The sequence below is a fragment of the Strongylocentrotus purpuratus genome, unplaced genomic scaffold, assembly GCF_000002235.5.
Source record: "Strongylocentrotus purpuratus isolate Spur 01 unplaced genomic scaffold, Spur_5.0 spur5_contig_864, whole genome shotgun sequence".
NCBI classification, from domain to species: Eukaryota; Metazoa; Echinodermata; class Echinoidea; order Camarodonta; family Strongylocentrotidae; genus Strongylocentrotus; species Strongylocentrotus purpuratus.
In genome coordinates this window covers 272934-298041 of record NW_022145573.1, presented here as the reverse complement: position 1 = coordinate 298041, position 25108 = coordinate 272934, and the positions used below count along the sequence as shown (strand labels likewise).

The 25108-nt window shown below is 37.8% G+C and overlaps 2 protein-coding genes across 2 annotated transcripts in view; one reads left to right on the top strand and one right to left on the bottom strand.

Moving 5' to 3' along the window:
* Window positions 1-655: 655 nt before the first annotated feature.
* Window positions 656-2574, bottom strand: LOC590064. Its single transcript, XM_795491.5, has 2 exons — window positions 2144-2574; window positions 656-1534 (listed from the first exon to the last, which is right to left on the bottom strand). The coding sequence occupies exons 1-2, from the start codon at window positions 2472-2474 to the stop codon at window positions 966-968; spliced, it is 900 nt and encodes a 299-aa protein (XP_800584.3). The 5' UTR covers window positions 2475-2574; the 3' UTR covers window positions 656-965.
* A 2060-nt stretch (window positions 2575-4634) lies between these two features.
* LOC754163 (putative glutamate synthase [NADPH]) overlaps window positions 4635-25108 on the top strand; it is a 54015-nt gene continuing 33541 nt past the window's right edge. The window contains exons 1-7 of the mRNA XM_030972944.1: window positions 4635-4956; window positions 6997-7145; window positions 9161-9291; window positions 11222-11348; window positions 11969-12094; window positions 16472-16567; window positions 23431-23567. Coding sequence (XP_030828804.1) covers window positions 7017-7145; window positions 9161-9291; window positions 11222-11348; window positions 11969-12094; window positions 16472-16567; window positions 23431-23567 — 746 coding nt within the window. The 5' untranslated portion in view covers window positions 4635-4956; window positions 6997-7016. The remainder of the gene's footprint in view (window positions 4957-6996; window positions 7146-9160; window positions 9292-11221; window positions 11349-11968; window positions 12095-16471; window positions 16568-23430; window positions 23568-25108) is intronic.

Below are 25108 nucleotides of genomic sequence, written 5' to 3'. Positions count from 1 at the left end.
CTATAATTAAGATTGTTACTGTTGAGCAATACATGTACAGTATATAAAATACTCAAATTCAATACATGTAGGTTAATGCAAAATTGAAAATACATCAAATTACCCTTATTGGTTCAAATTCTTTTCAATAAAATTACCTCACGCTAGTGACGCTATATATGGTAGAGATTGAATGTTTTATATTACACATTCTAGCAAACTTGCAATAAAAGTAGCATTCTTTTATTGCAAAGAAACAATAACATATGTGAATGCAAGAAACAAAAACTTGTGCATCATGCATGCATATAAAGAAACCTCTTATAGCTTTAATAATGAACAAGGTGGACCATTCCTGATACATTTCAGTACAACAATATAAGTTAGAACTAATGACTATATACAAAAGGACATAATATTTTTGGCATACCAGTACATTTTCTACAAATTCTGAGCACATCTCATCACAGAGTCACACACTGCACAGAGAGGTGTAGATAATCACACACACAAACAAAACAGTTGATCAAATTGGCAAAAAACAAAAATCACCCCCCATAACCATGTATACATGTATTATGTATATTTATATTTTTGGGGGTGGGGGAGGGGTGAGCAAAAAATAAGCCGAGTATTGATCTACAGGGTGTATACTCTATTCTATTGATAGTGGATAGGGGGGGGGGGGGGGGAGGTCACCCCCTTGAACCTCAAGTTTGTCCTGTCAGAATTGTAACTTCATGTTAACGTTGAGATGAGAATAGGTGCAATTATTCAGTAGTTCCACTTGGCATTGGCAGAAATATCTTCAAGAAAAAAAAGTGAGGAGATGGGTGGGGGATAAAATCTCCTCACTCACTCATTAAGCATGAATGGATGGAAACTAGGCCGACACATCAGTATTAACCTGATAGTGATAGTGATACCGAAACTATATAAGGAAAGACATATCGCCATTAAACTTCGAAGTTCGAGTCAGTGTTTCCTTAATCATCCTCATTGTAGAGAAGACATTCACCGTGCCCAGGAATCTCCACCTCTTCAATGCACCTTGTGATCGCTCTCGATTCTTTGGCACTTTTCCTAACGACAGCGACCCCCATCACGTCTACGAGCTCATCTGCTCTCAATGACATCATGCCATGCGGCTCACACGTGTATCTCACCGAAATATGCATCGCGACGATCACCTTCTTCACGATGTCCTTATCTTTGGTGATCGAGGAGCTGATCTCCACTTGATGCTGGCTTGTGGCGACGACGGTTGCATGACCGAACGGACGTCGGTTCTGATGATGGCACAGGACAAATTCATCGCCTGGTTGGACGGCTCTAATGGTGAATGCATAGCCGTTAGGGAGGGTGTCTGACCAGAAGAAGTTTGTGTTGATGTTGGCGTGCTTGTCTTCGAAAGTGAGGCGTTTCCCATAACCCTGTCCAATACGAAGGAGGTGCAGTGCTCGGCCACCAAACTGGAAACGGTCTTTCCTATTCCTGGTTGGGATGCGCACGTGGTATTCAAATCCTGGAAGTATTCTTTCATCTACATTCGTTCCTGTGGAAAGTTTAAAAAAGAATTGTACATTTTGATTTACAAAGGATTCGACCCTATTCCCACAATTCAAATATTCAATTTTTTCGAATTTGTTAAAAAAAAGAATGACAGTAAACATAGGATAAAAAGTAATAACTAGATCTAATATTAATAACAGAAAATATTCTATGCCTTGTAGATCTACTTTTAGATCTAGATCTAGACCTAGAAATCTAGTAGTAGACTCCAGGTCTAGGCCTACTCTAACTCCGGGAAGCTCCAACACAGGCGGCGCCGGTGTTGGAGCTTCCCGGAGTTAGGCCTACTCTAGGCCTAGAATCTAGTTTGTTACATAAAAAGAAATGGAATGAAACGAAAGGAATGAGAGAGGCCCGTCCTCAAATATTAGCCCACATCACTTGATGATCGAGTGAATAACGATGAAGTGAAGGCAATTTATTAATTTAGCTCCTCCTCCTTCTTCTTTAGTTTCATGATCACCGCATTGTGGATGGCGACAGAGTGATCGGTAGTCACTGCACTGACCAAAGGCCAAGGAGCTTGACCGACCGGCTTCCTGCACGCTGCCACAGGCCAACTCATGATCTGATAATATTTTACTCCGCTTACCATAAACGGCCATCTCGTGAGGTCCTAGTTTTTCTCCTCCCCCTACTTGGTCATCATGGGTTTCAACTCCATATTTTCTCCACAAACATCTAGATGCTGATGGGTAAGATGTCCCCGAGTTAGGCTTTGAAGGAGAAAGGCGAGAGAATCTAGTGTCGAACGAGTCCAAATTTTGGTTGATATTTCGAGCAACACTGAAGCCGGAAAAACTCTCAAATTCCACGCCCGGCGTGTTGAAGAGCGATGGTAATTCTTCCAGAATCTCGCTATCGGTAGTTTGATGATGAATGTCGATTGGACAAGTTTCGAACATGGTAGAATTTGCCATCATGCAGAAACACAAAGTTTTCAAACCGAATTTGAATTGAAAACAAGCTAGATTGAAAAATGCAGACACAATGTACAGGCGTCTTACGGTATTAGGGCTAGAATTCACAACTGATAAGCGCGGGGCGCGCGGCAGCTGGAGCCGAGATCAAGAGAGAGTCGAGAGAGTCGGCCGCGCGCGCCGGATCGAGGCTCGAGGAGATTCCCGCCGCTAGAGCTCGTGCATGGTAAAGATGCTGCATCCGTGCAGCGTGAAATACAAAGTCACCTTCACAAATCCGCTAACCGTAGTAAAAATTGCACGTGGAAATGTTTACTTAGGCTTAGTCATATACTCGGTACTTTAAAAAATTTCCGTTTCTGGTTACTGAATGAAAAACCTGACAACTAATCCGTTTCTACCTACATCAAAACAAAAAATAATTATCTTTTCTACAGGTATGGAAATATAGAAATTATTTTTCTAATACGTATTTCTACTTTACAAAATTACAAGTAAAGTTTTCAAGAAAAGTGTTTGAATAAATAGACTAGACTAGTGTTGTTATTATTGATAAACGAACGCTCGACTGGCTTCATATTAGAGCGATCGATGAGTCTTGTAGTTCAGACTCGCTAGATATTGCAAATTGGATGAAACTTGTATTGCATGCATGTGTTTGAAAATAATGGAAGTAGATCTCCCGGTAGATCTATGCTTCGGTTCATAAATAATTACATTCTCCCATTCATGTTGCAATTAAAATCCATTAGAAAACAAGCGGGCGAGGAGGGGAGGGGGGGGGGGGGGGGGGGGCTAACCAGCAATAAAACAAAATAGAAGAAGAAAACAATCAAATTCAAAGTCAAACATATAATAAATATAATTATTCTCCATTATACATGCCTATTACAAAAAAAATAATACATATACAATTATATACGTGTATGTATATCTAAATCTGTGCCTTGAAACGTATAATGTTACAATTAATTGTATATCCACAAAATCACATCTCTATCATCATTCAAAGATCTTTCAATCGTCAATCGTATATCTTTTCCATCCAATCTTGAATGATGATTTCACAAAAAAGGAACATTCATCGAATGCATGGTAAAATACGACTGATTGTACGTGCACAGCAACATTGGAAATATTTTTACAATTTATTTCATATCGCGTTTCAGGCATATTGGGTGCATAACAGATTCCTTCTCAATCCCCTCCACGTTTTATAGGCCTAATATTATTTTGTTTAGGGTCGCGAATTTGTATTTCACCATATCCATATGTAAACAAAGCAGACGAAAGAAAACGTAACTCATCAAAACAAAACACAAATGAAGGTTAGCAAACTTCTCACGTCGCTGGCTCATGAAATGGAAAATCTGCTGCATGTTTATGTGTACGACCTTGCCGTTTTACACGTGCGTCTAGCGGCGCGGACAGCACGCTCTTTCGAAAGAGTCTGGACAATTATAGTCTTTGATTGGCTAGGATAGAACAGTTAAGCGCTCCATATGGAAGTATTTTCTCCAAATAAGGAAACACAATTATAATATTCGACGTTGATTGGTTGACTGAGCTGAACATCGCGTGACCGCGTGATTGTGGATCTTTGAATGAACTCCAATGTTTTGATTCATTTAATTCCCACGTTTCTAGTCGTTATGCAAGGTAAACTTGAATAATAAACAAGAAAGCGGTTTCCATAAAACGCGGAACGAATGGTTCCTTTTGATAATCTGAATGTACTCGTATGATGATAAATGATATCAGGAACTATGAAAATGGGTAAATTATCAAATGTCATCTACTCACAAATTAAATAGAGACAGAGAGAGAGAGAGAAAGAGAGAGAGAGAGATAACAAAATAACCCAAATGACTCTAGATTTATGCATTTTTATTGTTGCCACGCATCTCCGTCGAAATAAATTAAAGGTAATTTAAAATCCCCTTTTTTAATCTATATGAAAGTGGAATAAAATAATTGTGAGACTAATCAGGATATCTCTGGACTAATAATCACACGAATAAAGAAATGTCTCATTGAAACCTGTGCAAAACACCGCAAGGTTGTTTCGATAGTAGACTAGGCCCGTCTGATCTTTGCACGTGGTGTATCCACATTGTACACAGAGTTATCCGGTGCATAAAATTACGTATAGGTACAGTCTACATAATGGGTGCGCGTGTGTTGAACTAACGCGAGACCAAGCCAATGAAGTCTTCTAAGCAAGCTGTGTTTTATCTTCTTTGAAGACTTTGAGAGAAAATACTTTTGCGAATCGTCCAATTTACATATTTTTGCTCTGGCAAGTGTGTAAGAATTTCTTCACAAAGAGTCGTATATCGGGGAAAGGAACTTCTTTGACGACCATCTGCGGAGTGTTTTGCATCAAGTTCGCGAGCTGTATCGACTCGAGTCAAAAGCTGCTGGTTTAAGACGACATCTGCCGTGCCGCATCTGCGATCAGACTGCCCTTCATGAAAGTTGTCAGGTCAGCCAAATTTTTCGTAGCTGTAAATTATCACATACTACATAGGTCTACTCTGTCATCTATATAGACTAGAGGCGTTTTAGATTTAGATTTAGATCAAAATGAGAATGCACGATTAATTATAGATCTAGATCTAATGAATCTAGTATAGACTAGACTATACAATTACTCTTGACTCTGAGTAGGCCTATGTGTGTGTGTGTGTGTGGGGGGTGTCATCTTTTATTTTTAGAAGCTCATGACATATATCTGCTGAATTAATTATTGTACCCAATTTATTATTACATTTTACTATTGTTGTTGATGTTGTTGTTGCTGTTGTTTTCATTATTGTTGTTGTCATCATTACTATCAAGGTTATTATATTATTGATGTTTTATACACAAGACTTAGACGTAGTCTGGTCTATGTCTATGCTGTTACTCGTCAAGCCTTTTCAGCAACTAAAGTAACAAGGATATTGTGGTGTGGTGTCTCTCATAGTGGTCATGATTGATTAGTGCATACTTACATGTAGATCTAGTTAGAATGACATGCTATAGAAGTCTTAGAACATAGCTAGCTAGTACTTAGTAGACTCTATAGCTGGAATAAATTATAAACAGTTTCAAAACATAATTAATCAAGCAAACCAGGCATGATGCAAGCTAAGCATGCAGGAATTTCTTGATTGACACTTTGTACCTAGCTGTGGGGCTTTGATATGTGGCAAGGGACAAATGATGGAAATGTGCATTGCTTGTATGCAAGCACTGTGAATTGTTTGATATGTGCACGAGCGATTTTTACTGACTTTGTTATATATTAGGATGATTTTAAAATAAATTAAGTGATATCACCCATGTGCATTCTCTTTTTCCCTAAAAGTTGACCCCCTCCCTCCCTCTCCCCACTAACTCCTCAGTGTATTTGATGTCACATGCAGTACAGAAAGAAAACATGTTTACTTTTAGCATTTAGTGAAAAGCAAGGGCATGGCATGGGGGTTGTTTTATGATGTTGACACTTTGTTATTTTACTCCCCATTAATTTGATCATGTGATCAGAACGTGACATGGTTGATGAACGAAATCTGAACCCAGCCCTTGATGTTCCACTTCCATTCTCAGTTTACTCAAACTCTTGCCAGTCACAATCATAACAAAGGATCTGAAGTACTATTCCAGCTGTAGACTACATGTAACTTGCTGCCACAGCCTCGTTTGCAGAAACAAACCCTTGGCTGGTGTAACTACTGTAGTAGGGTCTAGACTTTGAGACTACTGTAGACTACACCCCATATCATTTGACACAACCCGAGATAACAACATGTACATGTAGGCTTGGCATCAAATAGCATGCGTCAACAGACTAGCAGTACTTAACCATTGTTGTTGTTGCTTGTTTGTAATTGTTGCTTTTGTTGTTCATTTGTTTGGCAACCAGTAGAAGAATTACCAGGTTTGCCACAAATGGAAGCTGGATTAATCTCCACTCAAGAATTTATTTTACTAAAGTGTCGAAATAGAGTCTGTTCTTGCAGACTATTCCCATAGACTATCTTGATCGTTTTACCATGTACAGATTACATTTGGTGACCTCAAATATATTGTTCTGAAGATGACCATCAGCCTGCCAGGTTCAAGAGCTTGGTTATATAGAAGTTAAGGCCCTCAAAATATATTTGAGAATCTAACACATAAATGGACTTTGATAATTGACATACTTATGGCATCTATCATGGTGTCCCTCTTACAAGTGCCATATAATGTCATTTATGAGAATACAAATTACATGTATAGGTGTGCACATGTGTATTTCAAGAATCAATACAGGTAGGCCAATTTTGAGTTTGACCGAAATGACCATATTGTTGTTGATTGGGGGTTCAATTTGACTACTTTTACAGCATCAGCTGGGCACATTATTTACGTAGAATATGCCCATCAAATCTCCTTTGCTGATAATAATGTCTGGTAAAATGGACAGTTTTTTGGGGGGTGGTTTAATCTTTGAAAATGAAGGTTTTATCTATTCAATATTTTCTTTCTTGTCTTTCAGAGGCCAGTCTTTGATTGACCATGGCACTGCCCAAGCTGGACATCAATACTGGTCTGCCCCCAGCCCAGGGACTGTATAACCCAGAGAATGAGAAAGATGCCTGTGGGGTGGGGTTCATTGTCAACATCAAAGGAGAACAATCCAATAAGGTAAGAGAGAAAGTCATTATCAAGGGCATTGTGTGTGTGTGGGGGGAGGGGGATGAGGTGTGAGGGGTGTGTGTGTGTGGGTGGGGGGGGGGGGGGGGGGGGTGAGGAGCATGACTGGGCTACATGTACCCCCCAGCTCTGAGCCTGTATAACCCAGAGTATGAAAAAGTTGCCTGTGTGGCGGGTCCATTGTCAATGTAAAAGAAGAACAATACAAGTTGAATAGAGACTGGGTGTAGACTTGGGCTCTATTCAAACATTTATTTTTGGTAAATTTATGTTTTCCACAATAGGACCTTTTCATTGTATTTTACATTCGGGGAAAATTTAACTTTTACACTTCCGCACATGTACATGTACATATTTTGCATAAAAATCCCTTTCATGTATATTATATATCCTTGAAAAGAGAGTATTTTACCTATACTTTTCATGTAATAGTTTTGTTGTAGGATACCACAAAAAACTGAATAACATTTTAAATTCTTATAGTTGTGATTGGACTCAAAATGATAAAATCTTAGAAGACAAGATTTGTATAACTCCAGATGCGTGGTATCAAATACACCTGAATTAATTTAAATATTTGTTTTAGAGTTTGTTTAGATGATAATATTATGAGAAGAGAATGAATCTACTTGTACAGTGTACATGTTTGCGTTGTTAGCTGATTAAAATGACATTTGGATGGTTTGTGTGCGAGTTTGGCAGTCATAGACTGACATGTTCAGGACTTTGAATGTAGGCCTACGTGCATGTATGCAATGCATGACCAGCTAGGCAGTGGTTTGAGAGGTCAAGTATACATGTTTGCATTCTGAGGTTAATGCCTCAGTCAATCCATTGTCAGAGTAATTTAAGGTGGTTATTGTTTATTAATAAATATATTAATGGCAGTTTAGGCCATGTAAAATTGATTACATGTTGATCGTCCGGATTTTTGAAAAAGAGGAGGAGGGTGTACCATGTTATTTGATATTTGATATTTCAAAATGGCCGCTCAAAATGGCCGCTCGGTACATTTTCCCCGACAGTCGAGGCTATTTTTTTTCAAGATGGCCGCCGACAATTTTTTTTTTTTTTAAATCAGAAATGGAGCCATTTTAGCAGTGTTTTTCATGTTTTTTTTCTTTCAAAAAAAAAAAAAAATCAAAAAAAAAAATCAAAAAAAAAAATAAAAAAAATAACAAATAACAAAAAATAGGAGGCGGCCCCCAAAAAGGAAGCGGGCGGGGACGATCAACATGAAATCAATTTTACATGGCCTTACAGTTGCCAAGTCCATTGTGCAAATCCATTGTGCTTTTATGCACATTGTCAAGTTATTGTTGTTGTTATTGCTTAAACGGTCTGTTACCCTATGAATCAGGTCACAGGTCAGATCAGAGAGGTACATCTTTATTTTCTCAATTTTGTTCAAGCCTGAGTAAAAGAAAATAATAAGGGGAATAATATTTGGGACTGATAAGAGAGAGAGAAAGACAGACAGGCAAATTGAAAGATCAACAGACACGCAGACTCCAGTTTCACATGCTATCGAGTATTGACAGCATTGTCAAATTATGTTGAATAAGTTACTTGAATATAATAATGAACTCTTTTTGTGTGTGTGTACATTGTATTTTTAGAGAACTAACATAAAAAATAAATAAAAACAAAAACCCATGAAAATAAAACGTAAACATAATTGAAATAAGAAATTGGTGAATAATTAGGAAAACGTACTAAAAAAGGACATTAGTGCCAACATATTTAGATCCATTCATCCTACAATGTGATGAAATCCTGAAGTTTTTCAAGGAATGTGTTTCAGTTTAATGTACCTTACTACAAAAAACTCAAATTTAAAAGACCCAGTTTCACATAAAATGGAATTCTATGACCAAAACTCTCAAGATATTAGCTCTAAAAATTATAACTCTTCTCAGCACACAATTAGTTTTACATGTATATGTACTGTACATGAACCTGATATTCTGTAATGTATGGTTGTTGTTTTCCTTATCGTATTGTAGATTATAAAGGATGCCCAGACCATCCTGTGTCGCATGAAGCATCGAGGGGCTACGGGAGGGGATAATGACACTGGAGATGGTGCTGGTGTTATGACAGGCATACCTCACAAACTCTACGCACGTAGACTCAGGTAGGTCAAAGAGTAAATGGAGCATAAGAGTATAGAGTGGGAGATAAGGTTACATTTAGTTATTGAATTTAAAATTGGGCGATAAATGTGGACCTCTGTTTTGTTTTCAGGAATTTTAATTGTTTGTGAGAAAGTGAGATAAGAGTAAGAGAAAGAGAGAGAAAAGAAGAAAAAGAAAAGAAAAGAGAAGAGAGAAGAGAAGAGAAGAGAAGAGAAGAGAAGAGAAGAGAAGAGAAGAGAAGAGAAGAGAGGAGGGGGGGGGGGGGTGGGGAGAAGACATACATATCTACTATATTCAGTATATATTGAAGTGCGTAGAAATTTTATCTTGTAATTTTGTTTCATACAATTACATGTACATACCGTTACATGTATTTTTTATTGGAAAAATAAGGTAAAGGCAACAAAATCCATGAGGCAACTAAGCCCTTGAACATACTTCTGTACACTGTAAAGTATGCACAGGCTAACACTTTCTTCTCGAAACAAATTGCTATATAATTATATGCTATATATTTGTAAGTGCTGTTTTTCCCTACCTGTAACTGATATATCCCTCCCCTTATGCTAGACAGTATACATGTATATGGTTACTGGATGCAGTTTATCTCCCGAGAGGGAAGGAATCTTTCCATAGTCCGTCTCCTAGGGACTCATGCACTCCTATCATGCATCCTGTTGACTGTCAATGACACCGATCTCAAACCATATACCCTACTTTCTCTTGATCTATCTCTCGCTTTCCCTTTTACCTCCCCTCTTCTCCCTCTGCTTCCATTGTCTCAAGCCCTATATCTGTCACTTTTTTTTCTTCCCAATTATTTTTGTGATCTTATCTTATCTTTATTTCTTTCTTTAGCTTACCTAAATCTCTGTACATTTCCCTCAATTGTCTCTTCACCGCATAGCTTGTTTGCTCTCTCGCTCACTCCCTAATGAATCTCCTCTTGTACCTTTTGTTCATGTATCGCCCTTTTCACAACTCACTTACTTGTGAATTCTACGTTCTGTTCTCCTACTATACTTTCTCCTCTCCCCAATTATCACCCACTCTCTCTTCTGTTTCTTCCCTTCCCTCTTTAATTTCTACCACCTCCCCTTCCCCTCTCTCTCACTTCCTCTATTTTCTCACCTCCTGTTTCCTTACCCCCTCGCCCCCCTCTCTCTCTCTTTCTCTCTCTCTGTCTCTCTCGACTCTCCTCTCTGTCTGTCTGTCTCTCCCCCTCTTTCTCTCTCCCCCTCTCTCTCTATCTCTCCTTGTACATGTACTACATGTAGATCCTGAATGATACTTGAAGGTCACATGCAAATAAAATTCCACTCAAGCATTGTGTACATGTAGCTTCCATGGAGGTCAGGTTCAAACAAGTTCAAACTAAGATGATCCTGCTCAGAGCTGGAACATACTGTAATGTAAAATGGAACATATTGCAGGTCTCCACGCTAATCTTTTCATAGGGTCATACAGATTAATGTAATATGTTTGTCTGTTTGCACTTTGCGTGGCCCTGATTTTAGTTTTAGCTTGGAAGATTAGTGCAGAAATTTAAGCCCATATGTACATTTACATTTACCAGACTCATGTACATGTATTATTAAACCCTGATCTATGACAAGTACTGGTATGATTATTTTCTTTCATCTCATTTTAGAGTTTATACAATTTTTTTTCTTCTTTTCTTCAATCATACATAGGCCTACTTGTAATTTAATTCAGATTCATAAGAAAGTTTAGAGTTTTGAGAGATACACAGTCTATAGTAAAATTGAAAGGATACCCCGGTCCCTAAAATTTATTCTCAACGACGTACATGTGCTCTTTATGTCAAGATGCATAACTCGCAATGCACTAGTACCATGACAGTGTTTGTCAAGTACTGTAAACTGAACAGATATATATACATTGCATGATCACTTCTACCCTATACAGAGAGGAGCAGCAGATAGAGCTGCCAGAGCCTGGACACTATGCCACTGGTATCTTCTTCCTAGACCCCCTAACAGCCAACCAGTGTGAGCAAAAGTTTGAAGAACTTGCCATTGAGTGTAAATTAAAGGTGAGGAAAGTGGTGGGTTCATCCAATGTATTTGGTTATTTGATGTTCAATTCTTGTATGTTTAATACCAAATATTTATTGGGAAACTTGTCAATATAAATACATGGACATCAAATGTGTCATTATACTATGCATTAGTTCTGATCCAAACTCTTTGAGGGCTTTTAACTTGATAAAATGTGGTTAGATGATTCAGATATATACTAAAATATGTGATGTGTTTGGTAAATAATTTAAATATTTTAGTCTTGCCTATAGGTACAAATTTATACATAAGAGACTGGAAATTGCAGCCTTACTTGTTTGATGTCTTTTAGGGCCTTGTATATAGGTTCATAAGATTCATATTTATTGAAATAGACCTGCACTGTATATATAAATATAGAACTGAAACAGTAAATTTAAGAGAGCTTTTTTAATCTGAGGCAGAATAGGTTTTTTTTTGATAGGTTGAATTTGACCAGTTTTTCAACCTTGAATTGGCATCATGAATACAATTTTAAAAATAAAATAAAATAAAATCACTTTCAAAGCTTTATGAAGGAATTTTGTGTGGTATTATCTCCATGTTTGCATTGTAACCTAAATTTCCTTTTTTCTCTTTGATTTTTTTTTTTTAGGTACTAGCCTGGCATAACGTACCACACGATACAAGCGTTCTAGGCCATACTGGCAGAGCAAGGGAACCCCTATTGCGGCAGGTCTTTGTGACGGGCGAACAGGAGAAGGAACTCTTTGAGCAACGCGTAAGTCTGAGTGTGGTCATGTCCTTGATTCGTTTGATGTTCAAATGCAGTCTTAAGTTTCGATTTCATATGACAGAGAGAAAGTTTGCAGAAATTGTATTTAAAACAAAATCTTAGCCAGATATCATAAGAGTAGAAATACATACATTTTTTTCAACTACATATTTCTACATTAATAGATCCAGGGGACTCTGCAAAGAAGGTTTACAAGTGTGGCAGAATGCCTTTTTTTGCAGGGGGGGGGGGTGCAGGTGACTCGATTGGCATTGGATTCAATCTTCCCTCCTCCTTCTACTATGATCTGGCACTGAATAAGGGCCAGTTAATATGCAAAATTAAAAAAAAAAGATATTGACTATTTTATAACAACTTTTCAAAAAGATTACCTCATCTTCAAAGGGCTGCTGAGTTTGCAGAATCTTTCCATCAATAAATCCATGTGCAAAATTGTGAAAATATTGAAAGTACAAAAATATAGAATGCTTATGTTTAGCGTGGGACGCTGTGGGTTCAATCTTAATGTGATAGTAGAATGAAACTGATTTTCAGATTCTTGCAATTTCTATGTGTTTTAGGTTGCTATCAAGTTCAAGTAAAGTAAAATGTTCAGAAACAAGCTGACATGTTTATAAAAGAGAACCACAAGCACAGTAAAACTAGAGATGGTTTGATGGTTTATTTTACCTGATTGCTAAGAAAACAAATGTACGTTTCTTAAAAAGCAACTCGAGATTGTAATGTAAGTCCTATCCGAGGAACCAAGGACTTCCATTTTACGAGACCTCTGCTCTACCGCAGAGCCATTGCTCATCACGTGAGTGAAAGGAAACCTTTGAGAAAAATAAATTGTAAAAACAAACAACAAACTAACCCTTGATGGGAAATACATGTACAGTATGTTGATGGTCCTTGTAATTTGACTTACAGGAAGTAATTGTGCCTACTTTACAAGGGTCACAGAAAAGTCTCAAGGTTTTTATGTTGAAGTGGAAGCCATTGACACCCAACATTATTTAGGTCAATACATACAAGCAGGGAATGATGACGATACCACATTGCTGTCAATGTGTTAGATTTTGTTTTTCTACAATGTTGTTTCCTCCAATTTACTTGCATATTGTGTGTGGAAAAGAATCAAGATATATGATAGGTTGAAACCTTTCTTGAAATGGTATCTGCAGAGATCCAAGCTTCTCTGCAGAACTTTGTTTACCCTTGCTTTAAATTGAGTGAAATGTGGTCTTGCAACATCTTAAGTGAAGACCTTTGAAGCAACTTTGCAGGATAAAAGTATGTATTGTTGCATTGATATTTAGATGTATTGGTACACCCTTTTCAGTATTTCTTGAAAGGGAAAATGTTCTTAATCTACATGTAAAGTCCTCCATACTGACCAAGGGTGGACATGTTGATTGGCGAGAACTATGTAGAGATAGATCTCTCCTTGTACATGTACATCAATGTACAGGGCAAAATAAACATTCATCTTCTTCTGAGTTCTGAAGATGTATGCCCTTCCTACATGTAGCTCAAGTAGAAGTTAAGTCACAACATTGGTATGGACATGAGTACACTACACATGATACGTTACATGATAAACATGACACCTCGTACTGACATTGAAGTTGACCCATATGTAATGTGATCAGAGCAACGTCCTCTCTCTAGACCAGGTAGGTCTGTTCACACAGCAGCACCCCACCCCCCTCCCACCCCCCCCCCCAAATGTTCCATTTTGTACATAGAGCTCATGTGCATACATACTGTTAATGGTTCCATCTGGGGTCTCCTCACAACAAAATAGTATGGAGCCCTAATTTGATAATGAAAAAATGAAATACATGTTCAAATTATACAAAATCTTTTCCAAACACCTTATAGGTATTTTTAAAAACATTTTAAAGCCAGTCTGCAACAGTTTGGCCAGGGGGGGGGGGGTGCAGACCTCCCTGCAAGGTCACTGGCTGGTGCTCAAATACTTGTAACACAAGAAAAAGGGGATCATGGGGATCCAACAGGCACTGATTACGAATTGTTTGCTATATAGAGAGCGCAAGTAGCTATATAGTGTGCAGTGGGGCTTTAAGACCTTGAAAAGTAAATTCAATTTGAATTGATTTCCACATATTTCTATTGTCTAAACAGAATTACACTATACTGTATATGTCATAACATTGCAGCTTTTTAAATGTTTTCCCATAGATTACATTTAACAACAAAATCAGATTACAGCTGGCTTATTTTTCCAAAGTAGAGCAGACATATCAAACAGGGTTAATCCATGTGTCAGGTTGATCAAATATTTGACAATCGTCATGATTAGTGGCTTGTTCAACATTTATAATCTAAAGATGTTTGCGCTGTACACATAAAAGTTAGATATAGGGGTGGGCTGAAATGTATGGTAGGGTTTTAAGTTTCAATGTATTTTATTCCCTTTTTAACGCACAAGTCGAAAATTCCACAATGAAATGTGCTTGCACATTATATTTCGGGAAGCGCTTTAATTGAGGGATGTGTTTACCATTCTTTCAAGGAATTTGATAGATATACACTGTACATATATACAAGTAGAACAAAAAATGCTTGCTGTATAGCTAGTATTCATGTAAATAGGCTCATTCAAATACATGAAATGATAAACTGCAGCATTTTGTTTACTATGTTGTATATGAATGGCAACTTGTGCAGAACAAAGGTCCTGAGCAATTTATTGGGCTCTGTGTTACTAGATACAGAAATATGGAGTGTATTTACACTTACAGTGTAATACAATATACATCTTTATGAAAAAATACCATTGCGGTTTGGCTGTGTCATCATATACATGTATCTGAATGATCCAACTGAAATTTCAGTTACATTTCTGAATAATATAGATAACAATGAAATATTTTGCAAGGCTCTAAACTTAATTGCCAAATCAGCTTCATATAGGAGACGATCAAAACATCCGGTCTGACGTCACATGATTTTTAACCTTTTAAAATTTGTCTCCCGTTAATTGTAAGCATGCAATCGATCCCTGAGATTTTTATTTCCTTCTGTATGACTTTGCCCCATCTTTAAGATGTTTCCTGTTTAATGTTAGCTCTAATCCTTGGGTCTAATCATTTCCCCCAAATTGATGCAGAGGTGTAAACAGTGAGGTGGGCTTAATGACGCTAATCTATTTCTTTTTCCTGTTCATTTATAACTATGCCATTGACTGATAGGCAAAGATATCACGATCGTAGCACGTGCTAGAATTCTTTGTTCCGTGAATCATCTAGAGGACTTCAAATAAGGTCAAATTACAAAAGATAAAAATGGTAAGGACAAAGACAAAGTCCAAGGTCTAGGGGCATAATAAAATAGAGATCTTTGTTGTAAACAGTCATGATAAAACAATATTTAATGATTGTGACATATTTATTTGCACTCTTTTGAATAGACAGAAAAGAAAGGCAGATAGAATCCAGCAGGATGTAAGCAGTTTGAGAAAATGCAGCGTTTCAATCAGATGGGGGGGGGGGGGGGCAGTATATATTACTGTACACATGAATACATGACCATAGGGGGGGGGGGGCGTGCCTTTACTCTAAAAATATATAACCTTAACAAGTTATCAACCCCCTTGAAACTATTCTCTTAACAAGGTCAACCTCTATCGAACATCATCAAGTCTAAAAAGGGTACTCAACAAACGGTGCCCTCTTTTCTGATTTAAAAAACAACTTACATAACACCCTGAATGTGTCACTCACCTTGAGCAGAAAAAAGATACCCTTTCTGCGTTCTTTGTTCAGGCTTGTGTGCAGCTATATATTTGACCCCCCCCCCCCCCCCCCCCCCCCCCCCCCCATTCTCCGGGAATCAGATTAAGAAAATAGAAAAGAGGATAAACAGGCAATTTAATTGAGAGGACACAGGTGCAAACAAATAATTCTGGAAAAATAGTAAACCATTACATGTACATCTTTAATATCATTATTATTAATTATTAATGTAAATACATTTCTTATTATCGGTGCTCTAATTCTTAGATAATTTTCTTCTTCTCAATAGTAAACATCTGTTTTCTTAAGTCACATTTCTAAAGTCTAGCTCATTTCAACAAAGGGAGTTAGACCGAGGTCCAAGTTTTCCTTTTGTTTAACATGACTTTAGACTATGTTATCCACAGTCTGGTAACATACCATGACACCTCCCTTTTAAGGTCATTAATTTCGCTTAAGGAGGTAAAATGCTTCAAATGCTTACTGTGTAGATAATGGGCCGTAATACAAGTACAGATATTTTGATATTTTTTCTTTTGTGCTCGATGAATACAAGATACTGTATTACCATCATAATTATTCAAACAGAGAGCATCGTTCTTACCTTTTTCTCTTACAGGTGTTTGCATTGAGGAAAAGGGCTACCCATACCATTCCAAAGAAAGACCTGCGTTTCTACATCTGTACATTGTCTTCAAAGTCCATTGTGTATAAGGTACGTAATATTGACATATTCAGAATATAAATGTTGTATTTGCTAAAGGATTTTTTGTAACAAATATTTTGTGACAAATATGCTTTCTTTCGAATTATGATACCTGTCCATGTACTTTTGAGAATGTTGACAGCATGATTGGTAATTTGAATGTTTAAGATTCTTAAGAATGAGGATTGAGTACATGGAGAAAATAAAATAACCTGTGCTTCACAACAGAGTAAATATGAGCAGTTGGGGTGAATAGGAATACAAATTGGAAAAGTGTTTACATAACAATAGTGTCTTACTCTCAAATTTTTTTTCTATTCATCCCAATTTATAAAATATCTTGGTCAAATGAGGAAATTAGTCGGAGAGAAAATGGTGAGAGTTTGTCCTTGATTAAGAAAAGTGAGGAGAGAAAGATGGGATATTGAGAGAAAGATGAGCATCGGATGAAAATATATTTTCTATCTCAGATAGAAATCTGAATGTTTGTGGCTACCGTAATTAACGGTGTATTAACTGCACCTTTTTGCCGCCGAAAAAAATTCAAAGTCGGGGGGGGGGGGGGGGGGGGGGGTGCGGTTTAAACACGGTACACCCCAAAAACAAAAACAAAATTGTTTTTTAAAGTTTCGATTTATGCCCCTCAACCTGGCGCTATGCCTGGCAATGTCTCCCAGCTCAGTAATCGGTGTGTTGACTCACCACTCCGAAACTAGAACAACACTCAAATTTGTCTGTCATCTTGGTTTGAAAGTAATCTTTCTGATAGATTTCAATATGTAGTTTATAATAATAATTCCTCCAATTTTTCTTCTATTACACGGCGTACCACAAGGTTCTATCCTAGGTCCTCTACTGTTTTTTAAGTCGGCAAACCCCCCCCCCAAAAAAAAAAAAAAAACCCCGTTAATTACGGTATACTTTATTCTGCTTGTGTACCCACTTTGCAACTTCTTATCACACAGTCAAACAAGATTCTATGTTGACATTGTATGCATAATTGCATTTAGTATTCAGAGAAAATCTCCACCTTTACTCTCAAGCACTAAATAAAGCTGTTGTGTCATGCATGCTGGTGGCGTGGGGGCGTACAAGACCGCTAATAGAAGGGTCAGTGGAATTATTGGGGAAGGGGCACCAGGTTTACTCTGAAAATAAAATGCAAAGTTACAAGGCTATTGATTAAGGGAAGAGTGAAAGAAGTGGGCCAGACCTCTTTTTTTCTCTCCCTTCTCCGATTCCCTTTCTCTCTTTCCCACATTCCCTTTCTCTCTTTCCCTTTCTCTCTTCCCCTCTCTGTCTCTGTCTCTTTATTTCTTTTTTTTCTTTTGATTTTTCCACCACTTGATTTGGGGCATATACCCCCCGCCCTTCCCCCTTACACCCAGACTGAGCACCAGTAGCTACGCCACTATGCATGCCATTAGAAGATTGCATATATTTCCATCCAGTTTGAACTCCATGTAGGTCGGATGAGGAGATACCTTTAAGATGCATGCATGCACACTGTGTCAACATTGAAAAGAGCAATCAATATTCAAGCGAGTGTAAAGTATCCCTAAACCCTAAATGTGTTGACGTCAATGAGCGAGTTGCAAGAGGATGAATCTTTCGATCAAGATTATCTTTCTGATGAGGAAATTATAAAGAAAAAAGGCACACTGTCATGTAGGGAAAAAAAGACTATAGATGCCATTTAGTGTGTGTTTATGTTCCTTTAGAAGTCAGAGGAAAATATGGAGGAAGAAAGGAAAAATGGAATTACATATACATGTACATACATGCTGAAGATAGAGAAAGACGAACAAACTTTAAGACAGATAGAAGAGGAGAGGATGAAGAAGGATGTGGAACATTTTTTTAAATGCCAATATTTTAAAAATTTGGTCTCCACATAAAGGCCATAAAAGATGAAGATCAATAAATGAACAAAAAAGTGGGCATCTCCCGTAAGAAATTGGTTACTTTAAGTTACCTACTGTAGACTCTGTCCTAGGTAAAACCCTGATGTGGAAATGGCGGATGGATGCGGATGCATGCACACTGTGTCAACATAAAAAAACAATCAATAATCTTAGAGACTGTAATGCATCCCTAAGTAATGACGTCAACTGGTAGGGACGAGTTTGCAAGAGAGCCGGATTTGTAGGTTCCGTCTGAGCGCATAAGTCTATGAATATTTAAGGTGGTTCATTACTACATAATGATTGCTCCCATATTCATTGCCTAGGATTATTGTATGGGTAAGAAGAGGAGGTGGGATGGGAGGAGGAGGACTAGAAAAGGAAGGAGGAGTAGGAGAGGGACGAAGAGAATAAGGAGGAGGAGGAGGAGGAGGAGGGGGGGGGGGGGAGAAAGAGGGAGAAGAAGATGGATGGAGGAGGAAGAACAAGAACAAGAAGGAGAGAATGAAGAATGAGAAGAAGGAAAGATGAGGATGTTAAAAGAAGGAAAAGAGCAAAAACATGAACAAATGAGAATGTGGGAAAACGAGGAGGGGAAGAACAAGTATGAAATATTAGGATTGAAGAGGAAATGCCAGTACCAGATCGTTGGTTAGGCCATATGGTTTAGGTTAGCTATTAAAACCACTTTCAAGAATTCAAGCCTTTCCCTCGTGGATTAATGCTGGTATGATATAATCTGTTTTTAGACTGAAGAGCTTTAAAGCAGATCATTTACACAGTCAGTGCACTTTTAGGTCCACACAGACCATAGATCTTTAAAAACAGCTGACTTTTTGTTTTACACTGCTACCACTCATTTGATCTTCATTTTCCACTTAAATAACCAACCCTCAAACTAAATGAACTGAAGACACCAGCTGACAGATGACAAGGTCAGGGAACCGTTTCACAAAGCCCTTGTTCAATGACAAAAACAAATCTGGTGATAACCAATCAGAAGCAAGGATTTCACTAGCTTATAACAAAAATTGTCATTTGTCACTGATGACAAGTTTTGTGAAATGGGGCCCAGTTGTATCATACACATGAAATTGTACCCTTAGGGTAAATTGGTGATGGAATAGCATTACCTATCACCTGGGATATGCACGGGAGATACAAGGAAAGTAATTGGAGTATTGGACAGCCATCTTATTGTTGATCACATGCTCTGAGTGAGACTGATGAAGGAAACCTAATCGCATACCATTAGATTGGATTATGTAACAAGAGATATCATCTTTGGAGAGACAGAAGGGCATTGACTTACTGCTGCATGTACAGTGATGTGTAGCCCTTTGGCTCTCAAGTACCAGTAAGCCCTGTGTATATTGTGTCTATATTCTTATGAGGCAATTGTTCAGCTGTGTTTGATCACATGGGCAGTGTGGTAAGAGGTACTTGAATGTGCATGTGTAATTGTGTACATGGTTGCATCTGGCCTCGTGGAGTAATGCTACGCGCTCCTGTCAATTACTCCAATATATTCTATTGTTTCCAATCACATATCCCAAGTACCTCCTACATGTACCCAAAGTTTTCTATATTATGATTAAAATTGAGAAAAGTCACAATATTTTGATGGCTTGGTCCAGATATTAGAATCACATTATTGGTATACACTATCCAGTGAAATGTATCTCTTTGGAATATTCAACAGAACAATTTGAATGTCACAGAAGACAAATAGTTCATTTTTTTTGTTCATTTTTGTCCAATAATTTACACATTCTCTGCCCTAGTACTGAACTCTAATTAGGTTTCTGGGACTTTATTGGGGTCTTTTATTTTGTCTGTGTGTGTTCTCCTGCTCCTCTACTCCCTACATTAAGTACCCCCATCCTCCTCTACCCCCTCCTCTCCTTCTTCCCTACCCCAACCCCCTATTCCCTCTTCTCTTCTCCTCTTCTCCTTCCATGCATTCTCTCCCTCTCCTCATCCAAACTAGAAAATGAATTTGCCATTCATCCCAGTCAGGTACATCTAAATTATGCTAGTTCATCCAATTCTCACTGCTATCTCGTAACATTTCATGGGCCATTATTTATGCATTGCACATGAATATCTTTTCAAGGACACCTGGGTTAATTTCCTGCCCGCATGGTCTTAGACATGCATTTCATAAAAGACCAATCACTCATATCTATCTAGGCATTGGGGCGTTCGCCTGTAATCCAGCTAGCAATGGAAGTTATAAACTGATTCAGCCGAGAACGTAGTTTTGAAACTGACTCGGGTCTTTCGGATGGTGACGTTTAAAGGTCGGTCCCCAGACGTAAATATTCATATCTGATTGATACACGTCTGTAAAACTCCCATACACACACACACACTCTAATGCTGAGTATCCAATCCTTCTCAATGTGTTCAGCATACCTTTTTTGAGAAGTGTACCAAGGATATTGTCAAACCTGCTTTAAAAAACCAGAAAGCCCACCTGTGTATAAACATTATTTGTTTCCGATCAAATCATTTCTCATTGAAACATGTACAAAGGAACCTATACCACCTGACAGGTGTTTGTAAATACACCCTTTCATCTCTTTAATGGTCTTTATAGCCATTTTTCACAAAAGATACTTGGATTGTACACCATCATCTACAGTAGATGTGAAACAACCCATTCTGAATTTAATGCTACATGTACATGGAGAAATCAGTCTGTAGACTATACTGTATACACCAAGCAAGATGAAATACAACACTTAAACCACAAGGGTAGTTGCTGGACACCCTTTGCATTATTATTTATGGTCCTTAAAATATCAAGATTTCAATATACATGTAAAGTAGTATCTTTAATATGTGCCATGGATTTTGTTACTTAAAAGATTGTGATGTTATACATATACGATTGTGCTGTGATTAAAGTATATGTGTACAAAATTATTATTTACATCTCAAGAATGCAGAAAGATGTGTTTAGAATATGTTCATTGTACAATGTACTTCCAAGAAATGAGATTACAGCAGACATAAGATCCAAACGATGTGTGAAGCAATTTCCCTCTTAATTAAACGGGCACAATAGTGAGGATCATGAGGATTGCTTGGAATGAAGCACTGTTTGACGTCAAACGCCACTTGATTATCAATGAAGAAAGCCCTTTAGGGGTTTAGGCTATAGTGCAATGGCTGGCTAAACATGCACAAATATGCAGTTGATGGCATTAATTTGGTGTTTGACGGTATGCAATTGTGTGGGATGGGGGAGAGAGAGAGAGGGGTAAATAAGATGTGGAAGAGAATGAGGATTGCGGGACAGAAATCTATAATTGATGGCATCAAATTGATGTGTGTGTGTGTGTGGGGGGGGGGGGGATGAGGGAGGGAGGGAGGGGTATACAAGTTGCGGAAGAGAATGAGGATTGCGGGACAGAAATCTATAATTGATGGCATCAATTTGATGTGTGCGTGGGGGAATGAGATAGAGAGAGAGAGAGAGAGAGAGAGAGTGCGATCAAGGGAGAGCGAGATGGAGCGAGATGGAGCGAGATGGAGCGAGATCAAGAATGAGAGAGAGATGGAGCGAGATGGAGCGAGATCAAGAATGAGAGAGAGATGGAGCGAGATGGAGCGAGATCAAGAATGAGAGAGAGAGAGAGGAAGAGAGAGACAGACAGAGAAGGGGGTAAATAAAATGCAGGGATGCTAGTCAAACGAGATGCTAAATTTAGATGGAGGTCGTCTAGAGGGCCGATGGCTGGATGACGTGAGCAGTGCGTGGGCCAAACGGATGTTTTGATTTAGAGCTCACAGTTCCACAATTATGGTCCTGCATGAGAATGCTTGACCTTTTTTAGCAGGTGGCAGAAGAATTGTGTGGTTGGAACTCACATAAAAGGAATTCATATTGCATTGATCTCAAATGAATAAAACTTATATATCAAATGATGCTCCAGCTAAACACATTTCACACATTTTGCCCTATAATGATATTTAATGATATTCTAAAATGTACCTGTCTAGGCCTTTTATTAATAGGCCTAGTTCTACATACATACAGATTGTATACGTGTTATATACGGTAATGAAATAAATGTGTATTTAATGTAGATGACATGCTATCTAATGCATTTACAATGTACATGTACATGCAATCTCACTTTTTTCGACTTTAGATTCTGTGTTTTCCAGTAAACCTTTGTATGTACAATGTATAAGTTTGAAGTTCTTAAGCCCAATTCAAAAGAAGGATTGCTTTGAACAAAAGCACCTCTTATAATCCCTTAAATAATCCCACTGATAATCCCACTGATAATCCCACTGATAATCCAACTGATAATCCCACTGATAATCCCCCTAATAATTCCTCTTTGCCAGAGCAGAACAAAGTACTAAGGAAGAATGACCATAGCCCTTGACCCAGTCAATACTCTATTGATCACTGTCTGGAAATAGAAGTTGAAGTTCAATAACTGGATTACTGAGACAGTGCACAGAATATCAAATGATGTGCCTGTTATAAGGGACATGTACCCCAGATACTCCATATACACACCCTGTATACACCATTTTACATGTGGGTACATGGATGTTTTTTCAACAAAAACAACAACAAAATCGGCTGAAAGATTCCTTACTTTTTATAATCTTTATTGACATTTTTAATGTCAATTTTTATGTCATTTCTGATGTCATTTTTAATGTCATTGTAAGATTATAAGATGTGAACTCTTGAAATATTCTTAATATTTTGAATGTTTTTGGACAAATACGAAAAACCTAGAGGTTTTTTTAATTTGTCTTTTTGGATGGTCTGTTAAGCCTCTCTATATAGGCCTGCCATTATTTCTGTGCTCTCTATTCTGAAACATTGTCATAATTCATCTCTGTGTATGTTTCTAGTATTTATTATCCCTCATACCGTTCGTTGCTCCATCTTCATGCTTTTCACTTTGTCTTCTCATCTTTGTATCTATCTAGGGTTTGTTTACACCGTTTCAACTATGGAAGTACTTTGGAGACTTTGCGGACCCAGACTACGAGACCCACTTTGCAGTGGTCCACAGTAGGTTCTCAACCAACACCTTCCCCAGCTGGGAGAGAGCACACCCTCACAGGTACACATGTCATTCCTATTAAAGCCCCACAGCACTACTTATACTTGCACCATTTATATAGCGCCCTCTATATAGCAAACAATGTAGCTGCAAATGATTCCTTTTTGGAGGAGTTGTTCCTATTTAGATAGGGTCAAGCTATTGTTTTGAACCCTAGATGCCTCTCTTTTTATGAAATATTCTGTGTGTGAAGTATATGAAATAGACTGTATTCCTAAATGTTGCTGTGAAAGGTTGGCAGGTATGCTAGGTGAGAGTACCGCACATGCTTTTGATTTTGATTTTATTTTTTAAAATCCAATTTCCAGGTAAAAGAATTAAATGTATAGAAACAAAGGAAGAAAGAAATCTCATGGACAAGTGCCCGAGGATAGTAGAGCACATTCTTTGCCCAGAGGCTCCTGTCAACATTCTTAAAATGTTACTAGGCCTTTTGCTCTTAAATCAAGAAAAGGGAGATTTATTTAGCATTGTGCATACCGTACATGTATATACCTTTTCCAACATATATACATAAAATTGTCTTTAACCCAAATTGCAACTGGATTATCTTAATTCCTTAGGCTGACAAGGTTCCAGTAGCCAGTGGGTTAAAGTATGTTAAAGTATGTTAAATTCTTGTTCTGAAGGAGTAGTAGGACAAAGAAATAAAAGGGAGAAGAAAAATAAAACAAACAAAAACAGACAGTGTCCTCTACCCTTTAGGTCTACAGGGGCTATTTCAATACACACAGCTCTCTGTTTCTGAGGAAAATAACCACATCCTCTCGCACACACTCATAGAGCTGATTTCAGGTCATTAAATAATATTTCATGGACAGCAATATTCTACACTTTTTGATGTTCTTAATGTGAAAATGATTTTGATCTTTAAAGTTTGAAATACCCACTTTCTGTTTATATCTCCCAATAACGAGCCCATAGTTTATTTGGGAAGAATGATGATGTACTCATCTTGCTGTTATAATGACCAAAGTGCAAGACGTACACTAATGCATTGGTAAATTGTCTGTTCCCTTTCTATTCTCGTTTGCATCAAAGCTGTGCAAACACTTCCTTCAGATACAAACACACTATCGTGTAACTAGAGAGAGTGAACAGGGAAACAGATTGGGATTCGTTTTGAATCCTTTTTACCAAAGCCGTACCAAAACAACTGCGTAGCTTAATAGCAACTCTTCAATATGCTCGGTATAAAGTTATCCATCCATAATTATTGAAGAAGGAAAAAAATTGCCAAAACTAATAAATCTTGTCATGTATTCTTAACTTTGTTAAATGAAATGAACATCATTATTCACATCAATACAGTTATGTAATAGATTATTGATCAGAACAAAGGTGTAAATTGTAAGTACAATATCCATCAAAATAAACTACCTTTATACAATAGTAACGCAATAGTGCACCACGAGTGCACTAAAAAAGTTAGTGCAGTAGAGGTGCACTAGGTGCACTTTATGGGCTGAGATAAAGTGCACCTAGTGCACCTCTATTGCACTAACTTTTGTAGTGCACTTGAGGTGTACTATTGCGTTACT

Bases quoted from the DNA above. Each gene is read 5' to 3' on its own strand.
- LOC590064 (XM_795491.5), bottom strand. From the start codon at position 2,474: ATGATGGCAAATTCTACCATGTTCGAAACTTGTCCAATCGACATTCAT. The intron at 1,535-2,143 runs GTAAGCGGAGTA...AACTTTCCACAG, and splicing joins TCACGAGATGGCCGTTTATG to GAACGAATGTAGATGAAAGA.